The 15,942-nt window shown below is 42.3% G+C and overlaps 1 protein-coding gene across 4 annotated transcripts in view; it reads left to right on the forward strand.

Moving 5' to 3' along the window:
- Positions 1-15,942, forward strand: part of Samd12 (sterile alpha motif domain containing 12) — a 389,695-nt gene that overhangs the window by 200,832 nt on the left and 172,921 nt on the right. For all 4 annotated transcript variants that reach the window (XR_012909646.1, XR_012909647.1, XM_075961022.1 and 1 more), the window contains exon 4: positions 15,509-15,649. Coding sequence is in view for 2 of the 4 variants with exons in the window: in XM_075961022.1 (XP_075817137.1) it covers positions 15,509-15,649 (141 nt within the window). In the remaining 2 variants the exon portion in view is untranslated. The remainder of the gene's footprint in view (positions 1-15,508; positions 15,650-15,942) is intronic.

Here is a 15,942-nt window from a genome sequence, read left to right on the forward strand (position 1 = left end):
GAGGAAGTTGACATCAGCAAGATGGGGTAGAGGTAGGAGTTGGGGTATGATTCAGACATGGGAGGGCCTCAGTCATGCCCTTGGAGAGATTTGGAGCTGGAATTATCCTGTTTGGGGGGAAAAGAGTTGCCAGCACAATCACTAGCTTAAACATTACATGGTACTTGTGGTCATTTTAAAACAGCCCACATAGTTCCACTGTATCACCCAGCATGCCGCTGGGTCACTGCCTCTACTGTCAGTAAGCCGTGTTTCCAGAGAATAAAAATGAATTTGAAGAGTGGTTTTGCCAATGCTCCCTAAGCAAGATGAAACTATTAATGTGTCCATGCATACTGGGATAGAGTACTAGGAAGGGCTAGGCTGGTACCTTTCTATGCCCATTTCACTAGATGCAGGTTATTCTCAGGAAAAGGGTCAAGGTCAATGCTGGTCAAGGTAATTCCTTTTAGCGGAAGAAACTTACAAGAATGACTGACAAGTGGGAAGACACTACTTAGGAACAGCTGGGAAGTTCCTCAGTCCAGAAGGAAGGTCTGTGTCACAGCATGAGGCCCGTGAGCAATCAGTAGAACCAATTATCATTGCAAAGTGTGGTTTGATTTGGTCTCAATTATATGGTTTCTTCTCTCTGGTTTTGTTCCTTTCACCTTTCCCTGTATTCCACTCTTTCCTTAACTATTTATTCCCTCTATTTCTCCAGCTTTAAGTACAACTGGTGCACAATGAATTGCACATCTATTACATATATAATTTGTTGATTGCATCTATGAATATTCCTGCTAGGATACCACCAGCAGCATTAATTTAATGACTATGTCCAGCACTTACAAAGTTTCTTTGTCTTTTTTTAGTTCCTCTTCTCTCTGCAACCCATCTCTCCCAATACCTCTGGGCTACTTGGTCCAGTAAATCTTTGACATTTTAAAATTGTATTTAAATAGAGTTGATGGTAGTCTAATGAGAACTAGAAATAAAAAGACACAAGAGGATCCTCCTCTTTTAAAAGTCTCTCTTTGATTGTGCGGAGAAAGTCTAGACAGCTGAGAGGGTAGAGAAGGTAAGCTGGAGAGATGAAAAGCTAATCACTTGAAATCTTACCATTCCTTGCTGTCTCTGGGATCATAATCGTATTATTTAAATTGTCAGACCCCATTTTACTCATTTTAAAGATGAGGATAATAATTCAACCAACTCAGAAGATAACTGCAAAGATCACAGAAAATGAAGATAATAAAGAATGAAAAATTGATGAAAGCTACACCCAGAGTATCATAATTACTTGATAAATTATTGTTTATGGTGATGTCTTTATTGTATTAACAATGGTGGTGTCAAAAGTTTAAGGGTCTGCTTCTATATGACACTTTTACCTTTGCCTATTGGGCCAAACAAAAGACATTTCACCTGAGAGAAAAGCTGTTACAGTGTGTCCTGGACACAGAAGATTTAACATACAATCCAGAAATGCAGAGTTTCTCTCCTTCCAGGACCTCAGGCCTCAAGATATGCTGTAGTGACTCTCTTAGCTAGATCCCCAACATTAAATAAAGGGACAGTTTTGGAAACATCACCCAGTGTCTCATTCATTCAGGTTTCTTTCCATATCTCCAATCACTCTTCAAGAATATCCTAGTAGGCCCAAATATCTGGGGTGTGAGAAATGGGACCTCTTCTCGTTTCACACTTACCTTCTTTTTGCTCAGGGATTCAGATGTCAGCTTTCCCACAAGGTCACCCAAACAAAATCCCAAGACCTGTCTTCTCTTTGGAGCTCTATTCTGTATAACTGCCTGCCTACTCGACCCCTCTGTTGACCCTGTCATAGACAAGGGTTATTCATATTAGACATCAAAACCACCATGACTGCTGTTTGCTGTCATACCTGCTCACTCAGTCATTCCCATGTCAACAAATGGGTTTGGGCCTTTAACCAGAGCTCCTAAACAGACCACGTGTGACAACCCTTACAAGTTGATTCAGGTCCTTCGTCTTTGACCAGTTATTCTGGTTCTACATGTATTTATTTCTCCTTTACACCCATCTTCCTATCATCAGCGCTTCTGCTGGAAGCCATGATCTATCAGCTCAGCAAAAGTTCCCATTTCCCAGCTAATTTTCTTTACTTCCTGTCATTATGTATGTCCTCCATGGAGATTATTTGTGAGAAGCCAGAAAGAATTTTGAGTATAAATGTCATCATGTCATTCTCATATTAAAAACTCTGTGCTGGCTCTGCAGTGCAATTATTGACTGTAAAGTGAATAACAAGACCCTTCATCTGCCTCCAAGACCATGAAGGATGTTGCCTTCAGCTAGCTCCCCTCCCCCTCTCAAATCCAAGCTCTTATCAAATTCCATGTGTCAGGCTCACTGGATTTCGTGTTTTAATTTGAAGCCTGTATTCCATTAGCATTTACATGTATTTCCTTCCCCCGCCCAAACTATCACCTTAACACCCCCACTATCTGTCTCTTCGGAAGATGGGTAAAAGGTGCTTCCTTCAATTTTGCTTTCACTACACCCTATTCATATTTAGGACTGCTTATATTTTTCTTATGAAAAGCCCCATATATTCTTTCTTTTCTGTTTTAAAATGATGTCTTTATCTAAGTCATGTTTTTGTTTTTTATTGTTTTCCCTGTGGAGCTGTAAATATGGGCCTAGACTACATGGATTGCATTCTGGGCCCTTACTCAGCCTCTGGCCTAATAGCTCACACATTCATTTTCAAATAATGACCTAATTAAGCAGCTGTAGCCTTCCTAATAGTGGCATGTTGGTTCTAGTCTCTGCTCTGACATGTGTTCACCATGTATGTTTGGACAATCCCCTTCACCTTTCTTCATCTCCTTTTGGAGATGGTATTTTCTCCTTTTCACACAAAGTTATCCATTTACTCAGTCAAACTTGAATGAATACCTATTCACTGCTGAGCACTGGAGTTACTTCACCAAAAGCAAGCCCAGGGGTGAGAAGAGAAGAAGAGCATGGTCCTAGTGATGAAACAGGAAATGGAACAGCAAACCCTATGTAAGGCCTACTGTTATACAGTGCTTACCTGGAAATAAACGTATGGCATCAAGTATTATGCTAGGCACTTTTAAATTTAGAAATTTATATTTTTATGTAATTTATTATATAAAGGAGAATGATATTTTATTATACATTAGCAGAAAAAAAAACCAAGGCAATTAAAGTCAATCCTACTTTACAGAAGTGGAAATTGTGACTCAGCAGCATTTAGTAAATTATGCATGTTCATAGAGCCAGCCTTTGTAGGCATCATGCTCAATGCCCAGGCTCTTCTCTCTAACATCAGGTCTCTGCAAACACAGCAAGAAATAGGATTAAACCCAAAATTGAAAACACTATCTAAAGTGAAGCTAAAAGAAAGCAATGCGGCACCACGGCTGCACTAGAGTTAGTATTCTAGAACAAACTATTGTGTGTCGGTCCTCCAACCTCAAAGAATTGCAAAGTATTGTTCTGAATAGCACTCCATTCTCTGTGAGTACAAGCGAGTAAGATGAGCATTACATTTCATAGGAAGCTCAAGCTGTAATGATCACGAACAAACAATAACAGAAATCAAGGCAAAATAAGTTGAATAAAAGAGGAAGTTGGAAAAAAGCGAAGGTTTTGGTCTAATTTCAGATTTGGATTTGGCATTGTAAAGATGAAATTCAATCAATTAATTCATTCTTCTAGCCATAATTAAACTTGAGTCAACTTCCATTACTCTTCCATTCACGAGGCCCTTCAAGCTATATTTCCATTGAAATGTTCTCTTATACGCAAAGATGTCCAAGATCAAAAATAGGGAAGTTTTTACTAGAGCTAAATTGGAATCCCTATTCTGCTGTTTGTTCACATTGTTTTTTAACTGTGTACATCTCCAGCAGCAGCATTTTTCTCTCCTGTAAGACTGAGATTAAGACTCCATCCTAGGGTAGTGCCATGGATGAAATTGGTGTGAATAAATTATTAACTTTCTGACACAGCTTTCTATGTTGGTTTGCCTCCTCATTCACATAAGTCTTAAGACTAAATTCTGAGGGTATCTGCCTTTTATATGGGCATTTTCAGAAGCAGTTGGTTAACAACAGCAAACATCTAGATCTGTGGTCCTTCACAAAGGGCCAACTTTGTCCTCCATCAGATACTTGCTGAGAATTTGTAGGCATTTTTAATTGGCACAGGTGGGAAGACATTGTTAGCTGAAAAGCCAGAGATTTTGTAGAGAGTGTCCTAAATTACACAAGACAGCTACCTTTTAGTGTCCTAAGACACACAAGACAGTCACCCAAGGGTCAAGAGCACTGCCTATCATGATGTCTTTTTGAGATTTTTACATGTTTTTAAAAAATAGATTTTGTTTCTCCCTGTGCAGCCTTGCTTCTTGTGCATGGTCTCCAGGTATTTGTCAGAGTCCTGCCCTTCAGGTGTCTGCCATAGTTTGGGTAGGACTTACACAGCTCCCCTCACAGTCTAGGGTGGATTGTTTTCCCTTTCCTGAGGTAAGGTTCCTGGAGGGAAAAAACAAGACTGCTGACTGAAGTGATTTCTTGACAGCACAACAAGGCGGGAGGGGGAAGACTATCATTCCAGGTCAAGAACCTGAAACCTGGAGCCAAGTGCTGAACCTGTGCTGTGCAGCTAAAAACTGGGTAATCTAGATTAGTCCTGTCCTCCGAATTCAAGGCCTTTTTCTTTTTCTTAGAGATTTCTAGTTGCTCATTTTTACTGACTTGATGACCTTGCATAAGCACTGTGAAAGCCAGAACACTTTCTGTTTCTGCTGTTGTACATACAAGAAATTAGACCAACAGTCACTTCCTAATCCTAATACTGATGAAATTTTGAGAAAACAAAAAGGTAAGGAGGACTTCACAGGTAATTTAGTAGATAAAGTTTTGCCTTGAAAGTATGAGGAATTAAGTTCAATATTATGAACACATGTTAAAATAATAATAAAAACTGGACATTGTGCTAGTAATCCCAACACTGAGAATGCAGAGATGAGCAAATCCGTGGTGCTTTCTGAGTGTCTAGTCTAGCCTAGTTGATGAGATCCAGGCCAATGAGGGAGCTTGTCTCCAAAACTTTGAAAAGGGGTCAATGTCATCGGGGAAGGACTGAGGCTTTCCTCTGACATTGACACACATATACATACATTTGAATAACTACCACACACACATGTACACATGTACATCTGTGCACACAGACATGCACCAACAAATGTATAAGATAAAATGAATCTCTCCAATTTTAAAATAAAGTGAAAGTTACCTTACAACCAAGATTTAAATGTGTCTTTGGCCATGGGTGCTATTTCACGTTAATTAATTTGTTGACCCTAACATGCCCTGTTCCTGTTCTTTTCAATACACAAAAGCTCTATGTGTTTGACTGTTGTAGCTATGGCTGTAAGCAGATTGTTGAGCAGGGGGAAATGCTTGTCAGTAGGCATCTCACACACTTCTTAATAATTAATTTTGAAACATGCCAAGATTGCAAGGCATCCTTCACCTGGTGGCACCCGATCAACAAAGACTCTCACACTGCAGACGATTACTGACAAATAAAAGCACATGTACTGTGAGGTTTGGTTTGCCCGTCAAAAGCAGAAAGACCTTGAAGGCTGTTTATTGTACCATGAATCTTCAGCTATAACCCCCATTAGGTTGGTATGAGACTTCCTTCCTTGCTTAAACTAACTAACTAAATAATAATAAATAAAAACCCCACTGGCTGCTCTGAAGTAAGTTATTACGGAGTCTTCTCAGAGACTAAAACAAGCGCCCCCAAAAAAATGTTTTAAGGGATTTTTAAAAATAATTTTTGGAGATGATTTGCTAACTGCAATTAGCAAAATAAAAAATTCAACTTTTCAAGAGGCTAAAAATAACAGGACCATGTTTTTACTCAGTTTGAAAGGTACTATAAGTAGTTTCTTTCTGAATTTATATTTTAGATGGAAATTAATATTATTCCAATTCCCTCCTATTAACATCATCAGCACCTGAATATAGTCAGCCAAAAAAGTAGACTGCCTAAAACAGGCTTTCTACCTAAGACTGGTTAAAAATTATAATATGCAGCTCCCATCAGCCCAGTAAATTACTTACAGTTAGCCGCAGTGCAAATTTCCATTAACCCTTCTCTTCCTCAGCCCAAAGAAAAGCATGCAATCAGGTGCCAGTCATTCTGCGTCTCTCCAAGTGAAGGACCAGGACAAGCAGTGGGCTGTGCTGTCAGATAGAAGGGAGAGGAGGTGTATTGGTCTTGACTTTTTGCCAATGAGTTAGCTAACCTTTGAATCCTTGCTTGTGATGCTACTAGGGGGGTTGTTATCATCTTTAAGAAATCAGGGCTATTGGGCTGTGGCGTTAGGGAGATAAATTTGCAGTGTATCGTTAGGTAATAAAAAAAAACCCTAAAGGCCCTTAACCTACTCTTAGACACAGTGAACTATCTGTTTAGAGTGGGCTGCACAGAAGGCAGTGGCAAAGCCCAGACTCTATTCCTACAGTCAGCTGAAAGAGAAAATGCCATTCGAATTCTTGTCCACTGGAAAAAAGAGAGGCATAATGAGGGAAGGGTGTTGGAAGGCAAGACATTTAAAGTGTCCACTTGTGAGCCAAAGATGACCCACACATATTATTTGTTTGACTCTAGCAGTGCAAAAAACATAGGTAAATTTTAAACTGGTATATTTCATAAAACTCATAAATTTTCAGTTATCTATAACTTAAAACAGAAGCAGTAACAATAGTTGGCCCATATTCTAACTGTACTTTTACAGAGCAAAAAAAAAAAAGGATTGAAATAATCTGTTTTACCAGAAAAATCAAACTGTGCAGCCCAACTAATTTCAAAGGTCCCTTGGAGCTGCTCTTCTCCCAATCGCGTTATCCTAGCAATCAAAGCGTTAGGATTTGTGACCTCTGGTGTGATTGGATAAGGAGGACAGGACCCTGTGGGCACGTGGAGCAGACTGAAGTATATGGTCAAATTTAAGGTGAATTCCAAATGCATTTTAAGGGCTCATAATTCAAAGGCCAACACTGCCCAATGACAGACTCGTATAAAATGCCAGAGCCCTATGGTTTTGATGCACCTACATGTGATGTCATTTCTTCAGGAGGGAACAAGGAATCAGTGGCCGCTTAATGGACATTGACACGTGAAATAAAATCCGTCACTCACCATTCAACCAACTCAGCTCCCTCCCCTCATCTCATATTGACTTTTGTAACTGAGAAACTCAGGGTGTCTGACCTCAGGCAAGGCAGCGCTGGGGAAAATCAAATAACATCGTCTTCGCCCCACCCCCACCTGCTTCCTCTCCGTCTCCTATTTCTCATCTATGACTTCCTCAGCTTTGCTCACTGTTGAGTTAATTCCCTGGTCAATTCTCTGCATAGGACAACACAGGCCACCACCAAGGGAAAATCTAGTATTGTTTTATACTTTGGGAGATGGTTTCAGAAGGAAAGGGAACTTTCCTCTTGACAACCAGGACAATTTCAGTAAGGAACTTATATTTGCTCTGTCTGAGTCACATCCACGCCACAGTAATTTAACAAATATTTATTTAGTGCCAGAATGGAGTCACACTCTGGTTAGGTGCTTGAAAACCTCAGTGAAACCCTGTATTCACGGAGCATGAGCGGTGTGGGCAAGAAACACGAAATAAAAATAAACACATAAGCAAGAAAGTGCCAGTTTTCTTAAGAACTGAAAAATCCTACAGGGGAATTCTTTTTTTAATTGTCAAAGTTTCCCCAAAGGAGAAAGCAGCTCCCAAAATGTGAAATAGGAGTTCTCTTACGGGGATGGATAGGAAAGCCATAGAGACAAAAGCAATGGAGGTGAGGATGGTCTTGATTGGGGCTTGTGACTACACAAACCCCATTCCCTCCACCCCAAGTGTTCTCTTGTATTGTTGGAGGGGGAAAGGGGGAAACTGAGACCAAGAGTTGCCTGAGAAGCACAGAGGACCCACAGGTGCCTGCCTGCCTTTCACCTCCCCCTCCTTTCCTTCCTTCTTTCCTTCCCACCTTCTGTACTCCACATACCCAGCAGTGAGAGATTCTCAGAGATCCTAAATATACCTTTCTGTTTCTCAGAGTCTGATTCCTAGGCCTTGAATTCCCTTCCTCCTCCTAATCACCTCAGTGACTTCTGTTCTTTGCTCAAAGTCCATTGAAATACCATAAGGTACCATGTGCATGGGCTCCCAAAAAACAAACAAACAAACAAACAAAAAGTGATTGTAACTGAAGTGAAATTTATCTTTTTCACTGACTTCCTAGTTCTTTGTAGAAGAACAAGTTCAATCTATGATATGCGTATAGTCTGTGATAAATGACTAGATGAATCTGTTCAGTAGCAGCTGTCACAGCTGCCACCCCCATCCTCTGTCACTGTCCCCTTTTTCCTTCAACCCTTAGAGATGGTGACTGTTCACAGACCCTCCAATTCACCCAACCCAATCACTGTGCAAGAACTAGCAGAAACAGGCTTGGTGCGTGTATTCGTTACCTTTCTATTTTTCTGTTAAAACACTATGGCCAAAGCAACTTAGAGAAAAAAAAAGAGTTCATTTGGGGCTTATCATTCCAGAGGAAAGAGTCCATCTTCAGCATGTCAGGGAAGAGTGGCAGCAGGTAGGCCTAGTGGAAGGAACTCCTGAGAATTCGCATCTCTCACCCCAGGCAAGAAGCAGAGATAGCGAACTGGAAATGGTCCTTGGATGAGAAACCTCAAAGCCCACTTCCAATGATGCATTTCTCCTGGCAAACCTTCCTAAATAGCGCTGCCTCCTAAACCTTCCTAAATGGTGCTGCCGACTGGGAACCAAGTTATCAAATCCAGAGCCTGGCCGGGGGGGGGGGGTGTTGGTGGGGGGCATTGTAATTCCACCCACCACAAGGAGAATATGAGGGTCATGTGAAGAATTCCCCAGCACTCAGTTAGAGGCTCCCAAATCTGCAGCTTCTTAATAAGACATAGAGCTTTTAGGTATTTTATGGCTCTTAATCAGCTATGGATAAACACAGTACTTTCACAGAATCATTAAAAATGAGATAATCTATGTAAAGCTCTTAGGATGGTGTTTAACACATAGTAAATGTTTGCCATTGTTATCACTGTCACAGGAGAAAGAACAGGAGTCCTGTGACTGTGAAGAGGTAGCAGCCAGCAGAATATCCATGAGACCAAATTTGCATCATCCCCGCGGTTCCAGGTTACAGAGAACGTGCATATGTTTTATTCTATTCTGTCATTACAGTCTATGTAGTTTTCATCCACAGTCTGAAGCTGAGGAAGCTAAAACTCAGATCATGCCTTACTAAATATGAATCCGTATCTATTAGTTCATAACCCCATGCTTTAATTATTTTCTGCTTTGGCCTGTTTCTTGGGACTAAATATTCCCATTTTGGAGTGATGGCACAATGGGTTGAGCTAAAGAATGCTGGGTATATGATCACCACACTGATTGCTACTCACTCTGAATGGGGCTAAAGTTAGCCTCAGAGGATAGCTGGTTAGTGCATAACCTAGGCCTTTTCTTCAATTTGAAATAACTCAATACATATTGACCATTTGCTGGAGACTAGCCGAGGGATCGTTTCCAGAAGAAAAGATGCCCTGCGATTCAGTGCATCTCCCAGGAAAAGGGCACTGAGAAATCTCAATAGGAGCAAAGCTGAGGCCACATCTACAGCCCACGCCGACATTTCCATTCACACTTTCAGCATGTAACCATTATCTTAGAAACTGGTGATGGTGTCTGTCAAGCTGAAGGACACCCAGGACTATACTTTCAAGTCAGAGACGTGTCCAGACCTAAGTCTTTGCCTGAAGCTACTTTCACTGAGCCTCGCTTCTCCATGTGGCCATGAACACCTGTGCCACACACACAGGGCTCCAAAGCTCCTTTTAGCCTTGGTTGACTGTGTGTGTGTGTGTGTGTGTATGCAGAAAGTGATGTGAAATGAAGGCAAACTTTATGGTGATGTTGCCACAACCAAAGGAACCTTGGCATAGCTAAAGAATTGAAAACCAGATTTTTGCCCCCTGCCTGCTTCTGGGGGTCATGTGGCCCTACGACGCCTTGGTTTTAGCCCCAGTGAAATTTGTGTTGCGATTCTGGTTTTCGTATCTCTATGGACGAAATTTCTGCTGTGTCAAGAGCCCATATACATGGTAACTTAATATAGCAACAGAGAAAACTATGAACTTGTTCTTTTTCTTCACTTGTTCTTCCTGTCCCTGCTCACCTGAGCTGCTGATGGTTTGTGGTATCTGTCTAAGGCCAGAACAAAGCCTCATCTGCCTTCAACCTTCAGGAAGGTCAGGTATTCAGCCTCAAAATCGCTGTTCTTTTGGACAGCACGTGTTCACATGCTCATCACCAAGCAATGCAGCTCCCACCGTCCACTATGGCCAGATTTGCATGTTTGTTTCATTTGACAGTTTCCAATCAAATGCCTTACATCATGTTCAAGATTTGAAAAGCCCATGTCCTCATTTGGGCCTAGAGGCAAGAGCTGTTATACATTATAGGAAGCAATCTGCCTCATCCTATCATTTTAAGTACCTGTCTCTGAGCCTTAAGTGGAGGGGTTGTGTTGTAGATATAGGAATCGAGGCCAAGCACCCCACGGCCAGTGCTTTCTCTGCATTTTGCCCAGTTGTAGCTTTCGTATTACTCCCCCATCTGCTGCAAAAGAAAGTTTCTTTGATGAGCAACTCTTCTCTGTGGGGAAAAGCATAAGTGTTAAGAATCAGTAAATGCTGGTTTAGGAAAGTGGCTGTTGTAGGTTTTTCTTAGGGAACATCACAGAAGAGGGGGTGGGAAGAATGTCAGAGTCAAAGGACCAGAACATCTGCTACAAGTGTGTCTTCTACAGATGACAAGAAAGAGGCACCATGGACTCTCAGTGGTGTATCGCTTTAACAAAACCTGAATGCCAGCTGACGTCCCAATTCTGATTGGTGGGCAGCGTAGGTGCTTAATCAAATCCTGAACGTCAGTTGACATCCCAATTGTGATTGGTGAAATCTCACAAGGCCCTGCCCCTAGATGAAGAGAGGCAGGTAATTAATGATTCCTGGGAGAGGAAGAATCAGTCTTCCCCTGGGACCAGTCCCCTGACTGATGACCTAATACCAAGTAGTGAGTCCTAAAGCATGCACATGTAGCTACACTAGAGGGACACAAGTTGTGTTTATGTTTTTATTTACATAATACATGTATGCAATAATAATAATAATTTCTAAAAGATAAGATTATGAGACAGAATGGGTGGGTGGGAGTGGTACACAGGAGGCGTTGGAGGGAAGGGGAAGAATAGTTTAAATAAAGTACATGTATGTGAAATTTAAAAATACATAAATATTTCTGTCATCTGGAAGCACTCAGAATAATAAATGAGCATCTGGCTATCTCACGGTCTAGTCAAGTTGGCTTATGAAGTTAATCATCATGCCTATGTTTATGGAATAGGTACGCTAGAGAACCACACACAATCATGCCTTTATGGATAGCCGATAGATGCAGAAATACTAGAAGCTTTCAGGGTTGCTACTGGAACATCACACCCAAAATTCTGCTGTGTGAACATCTTCAAGGGGTCCCGTGAATATTTTTTTTGTTGTTTTTGAGACAGGGTTTCTCTGTAGTTTTGGAGCCTGTCCTGGAACTAGCTCTTGTAGACCAGGCTGGTCTCGAACTCATAGAGATCCGCCTGCCTCTGCCTCCCGAGTGCTGGGATTAAAGGCGTGTGCCACCACCACCCGGCCCGTGAATATTTTTTAACAAAAGTTGGGTCATTGCAACAACCTCTTTTCTCTGTAACTCCTACCGTGATCTGACCGTGTTACCTGTTAGCTCAACGTTTGGGGTTTTAGGAAAGCACCGAAGGAATGAAAGAATGAGAATATTAAGGGGAACAAGAAGGAAATTTTAATCACCTCCTTTTTTAGTTCTACCTATTTCATTACTTCTGTAGATCCCAGATGTTTCTTGGAGATAGAACAGCAGGAATGGACCATGGTTTCCTGCCTCCATCACATCCTTTCCTAGAGCAGTGATTTAGTTTCCTGCTCATAAAAGGGGCCACCAGCCATTGTGGACGAGCTTGGAAACCTGAGTGGGAACTGAGGCCCTCCTTCCCTCCATGCTGCTTCTAGGAATTGTAAAAGTCATAAAAACAGTGCCAGGAATCTTACCGCCCCTGACCTTCCACCCAGCTTTGTGGCGCCATCACTTCCTGCTTTGACTTTTCTCCATGTCCCAATCTCCAATCTTTTCTGCCCAGAAGAAGCAATGAAGATCCAGGGAAGATCTGGCATAATGCCAAGGTTACCTTTGCTCAGAACTGCTCACACTTCCCATTCAGTCGATCTCCAGTCCTCCCCAAGCCTACTAGGCCTTCTTGAGCACTGTCCTGGCCTCTTCTCAGACCCTGATTCCTACCTGTGTCCTATCTTTTCCACTTGGCTATAGTGACATTCTCCATTCCCCTGATTTCCTTGACACTTCTGTTCCCTTGCCCTTCTCCCAAGTGTTTGACTTCTTCAATATCAATTCCATTCATGAGGATAACTGCTGCTGTAACTAACAGAGGCTTAAAATTAATCATGTTTATCATACTATATTTGTGAAATCTGGAAGTTCAAAAATGGGTGTCATGGGGCTCAAAGATTGTAGTAGGATGACTTTTGGAGTGTGTGGGAGAGAAGCAATTTTGGAGTCTTTCTCAGTCTCTAAAATCTGTGGGGATTTCATATCTCCTGGCCTCTTCTCTCTGACTTCTGTTTGCATTGCCAGACCACTTCACCCTCTGGGGTTCTCTGTACCTTTGTAGTGAGACTTGATGGGCTGCCTGGGTGATATATTTTTCCATCTTGCCATCCTTACACTTCAACTCGCTTTTACAAAGCCTCCTTGGCCGTGAAAGGTCACGAACTAGATTATAAAATCCTCCAGTGTTGTCACTTGACCTTGCTACAGAAGGCAGTGGAAAGGGAGTGGGTCTGCTTTTTTCTCCTTGTTTCTTTTTCGTGGTCACCTTCGTCATCTGGTGGAACCAACCCTTAGCTATACCTGGGGAGCTTCTTCCTTTAGAATGCTACAGAAGCTGTATCTCTCTCTCTCTCTCTCTCTCTCTCTCTCTCTCTCTCTCTCTCTCTCTCTCTCTCACACACACACACACACACACACACACACACACACACACACACACACTTTCCTCCCAGACAATGCTCCATGATTATGTCATCAATATTTCCATCCAATATGCCTGTGTACCTTACTTAGCCTTACCCGCCTCACTTCTGGGCAGAGGGTTAAAGTGAGTCATAGCATGTCACAGTATACAACTGGCTTTTTCTAAGTGGGAAGGACCATGTCATTGTTCCTGGCTAATAAATGACTGTAGGCCAAGCATTCTGTTGGTCAAATGAGATACCTAAACATTTTTCTCTACCTTTGCTTTGATTATCAAGATTACCGAGTTCAAAGGAGGTAGACTGGAAGTCAACATGCAGAATAAAGCCAGGCACAGTGCCCTACCATAATTTCCTGTACTCATGAGTGTAAGGCAGGAGGATTTCAAGTTTAAGGCAAGATGGGCTACTTAGTAAGAACCTGTCTCAAAAGCAAACAAACAAAAACATTCAGGAAAAACCAGTGAGCTTTGCCATATAATTTTTAGCCACGATATGTGGCATATAACCTAGCTTATCTTGACCAATCTTCTGTGCAAGGGTTAATGGGAAGGGAAGATGCAGATTGAATAGCACTGACTTTCCGAGCTGCTCAACTCCATCCACCTGTACCTATTCACAGGCTGCCCATTCAGCAGCTACATTCATGGTCTTTCTTGTTCCTTTGATGGAACTTTGATTAACTTCACCTTCTAGTTATTTGGTTTCTTTTCTAAGGTGATAGAACATTTAAGTTCTTTTCTTCCTAAAGAAGCAGAGTTGCAGTTTGTTAAGAAGCAATTCTAATGTAGATTTGAACACCAATATTAGAGAAGGCAGAGTGGTGTTTAGGAAAAGAATAGCACACACCCAAGACATGGGTGCAGGCTTCTCACAGTCTCCAGCGTCGACATAAGACTTTACATTACAGACTTGGCATTGATCACAGGCAGCGGCTTCTGTCTCTTCCTCTTGATAGAAATGATAAAAGATCTACAGGTGTGGCAGCCAAGGCTGTGGGAAGAGAGTAAAGACTTCTGTGGGCATTTAACAAGATAGCTCCCTCAGAGTAAGCTCTGGGAATGAAGTATGCTTATTTCAAGGTAGATGCACAGTAGGGCATAATTTGGGGACTTCATAAAAATCAAGGTAGAAGAAAAACATGCAGATATCTGGGGACAGGAATGGAGTTGGCATGCTGAGCCGCCAGGACCTAGATATGTGGCATCATAAGCACCAGCTCTCCTCCTTTTGCCCTCCTCAATGCCATTCCTCCCTTGTCTCCTCTTGCCCCTCCTCTTTGGGGGGCCTTTTGGCCTCAGCAAATGTTGGGGTGAGCAGAGTTCCCCACAGCTGGAGTCAGAGAGTGAATGCCTTCAGATTAAAACCAGACCTTAAATGTGTATTTCATGAAAGCAAAAATTGCTGTCGGAGTTCCCATAATCCTAGTGAGAGCATCTAGTTCTACAGCGGGGGTGTCCATAAATGATGTGGGAGTGTCATATATCCATCTGTTGATTTCATTGGCTAAGTAATAAACAAACTGCTTGGGCTCATAGCTTAGAACATAGGTGGGTGGAGTAAACAGAACAGAATGCTGGGAGGAAGAGGAAGTGAGGTAAGACGCCTCAGAGCAGAGATGCCATGTTCCTCTCTCCTGGAGACGTGATAGCTCTGCTCTCTGAGACACACATGATTCAGCTCCGACCCAGGATGGACGTAGGCTAGAATCTTCCTGGTAAGACTGGTGCTCAAGATTATTAGAGATGGGTTGATCGGTATATCAGAATTAGCCAGTAAGGGCTAGAGCTAAAGGGCCAAGCAGTGTTTAAATGAATACAATTTGTGTGTTGTTATTTCGGGGCATAAGCTAGCAGGCAGCCGGGGTGCTGGGGATGCAGCCCCGCCGTTCTTATTACTACACATAAAGGTTCCTCTGGCCAGCCTAAGAACCCATCACCCAGTGAAGAGTACTGTTTCCATGGAAACGTGTCATCGGTGACCCAAATATGCAAGTTAAAGTTTGCTATTTTATACCTACCTCATTGTTTGGGTCTACTGAGGGTTGCCACTATTACATAAAAGCCAAGGCTCTCTTTTCATAGGCAGGTTTTCCCTGTGCACATCATCAATCCATCAGCATAGACCATGTGGGTCTGTACCTCTGTTCTACGTCAGCCGCACTTAGTTATAAACTTTTAATTTTTTGGTCGTGGCAAGCCAAAGCCAAGATGCAAGCCATTCTCACTTGCCTCTCCCTTCATTTCTTAAACCCCCGCAGGGCGAGCCCTGCTGAGACTCACAGACAAGAAGCTGGAACGCATGGGGATCCTCCAGGAGAACCAGCGCCAGCACGTCCTGCAGCAGGTGCTCCAGCTGAAGGTGCGGGAAGAAGTCAGAAACCTGCAGCTACTCACACAAGGTAACCTGCTGCTTTCTGATGGGCGGGTGCACGGGGACATGGGAAGACAGAACTTGTGATCACTGAGACAGAAGGGAGTCAGGAAAATTGGTTATCGTTTCCTTACAGAATTTCCTTCATTAAAAGAAAAAGAAGTAGGTTAGCTTTAAAGACTACCTCGCTCTAAAACTTTGCAGTTTCACCGCCCACCAGAGAGAAAGATGCATAAATAAGTAATGGGCACACAAATGGAACTATTGGCGCTAACTGTAAGGTTACCACGTACAGCTGCATAGACTGCTTACTGTACAGCT

Source organism: Microtus pennsylvanicus, chromosome 2 (assembly GCF_037038515.1).
Source record: "Microtus pennsylvanicus isolate mMicPen1 chromosome 2, mMicPen1.hap1, whole genome shotgun sequence".
Lineage (NCBI taxonomy): Eukaryota > Metazoa > Chordata > Mammalia > Rodentia > Cricetidae > Microtus > Microtus pennsylvanicus.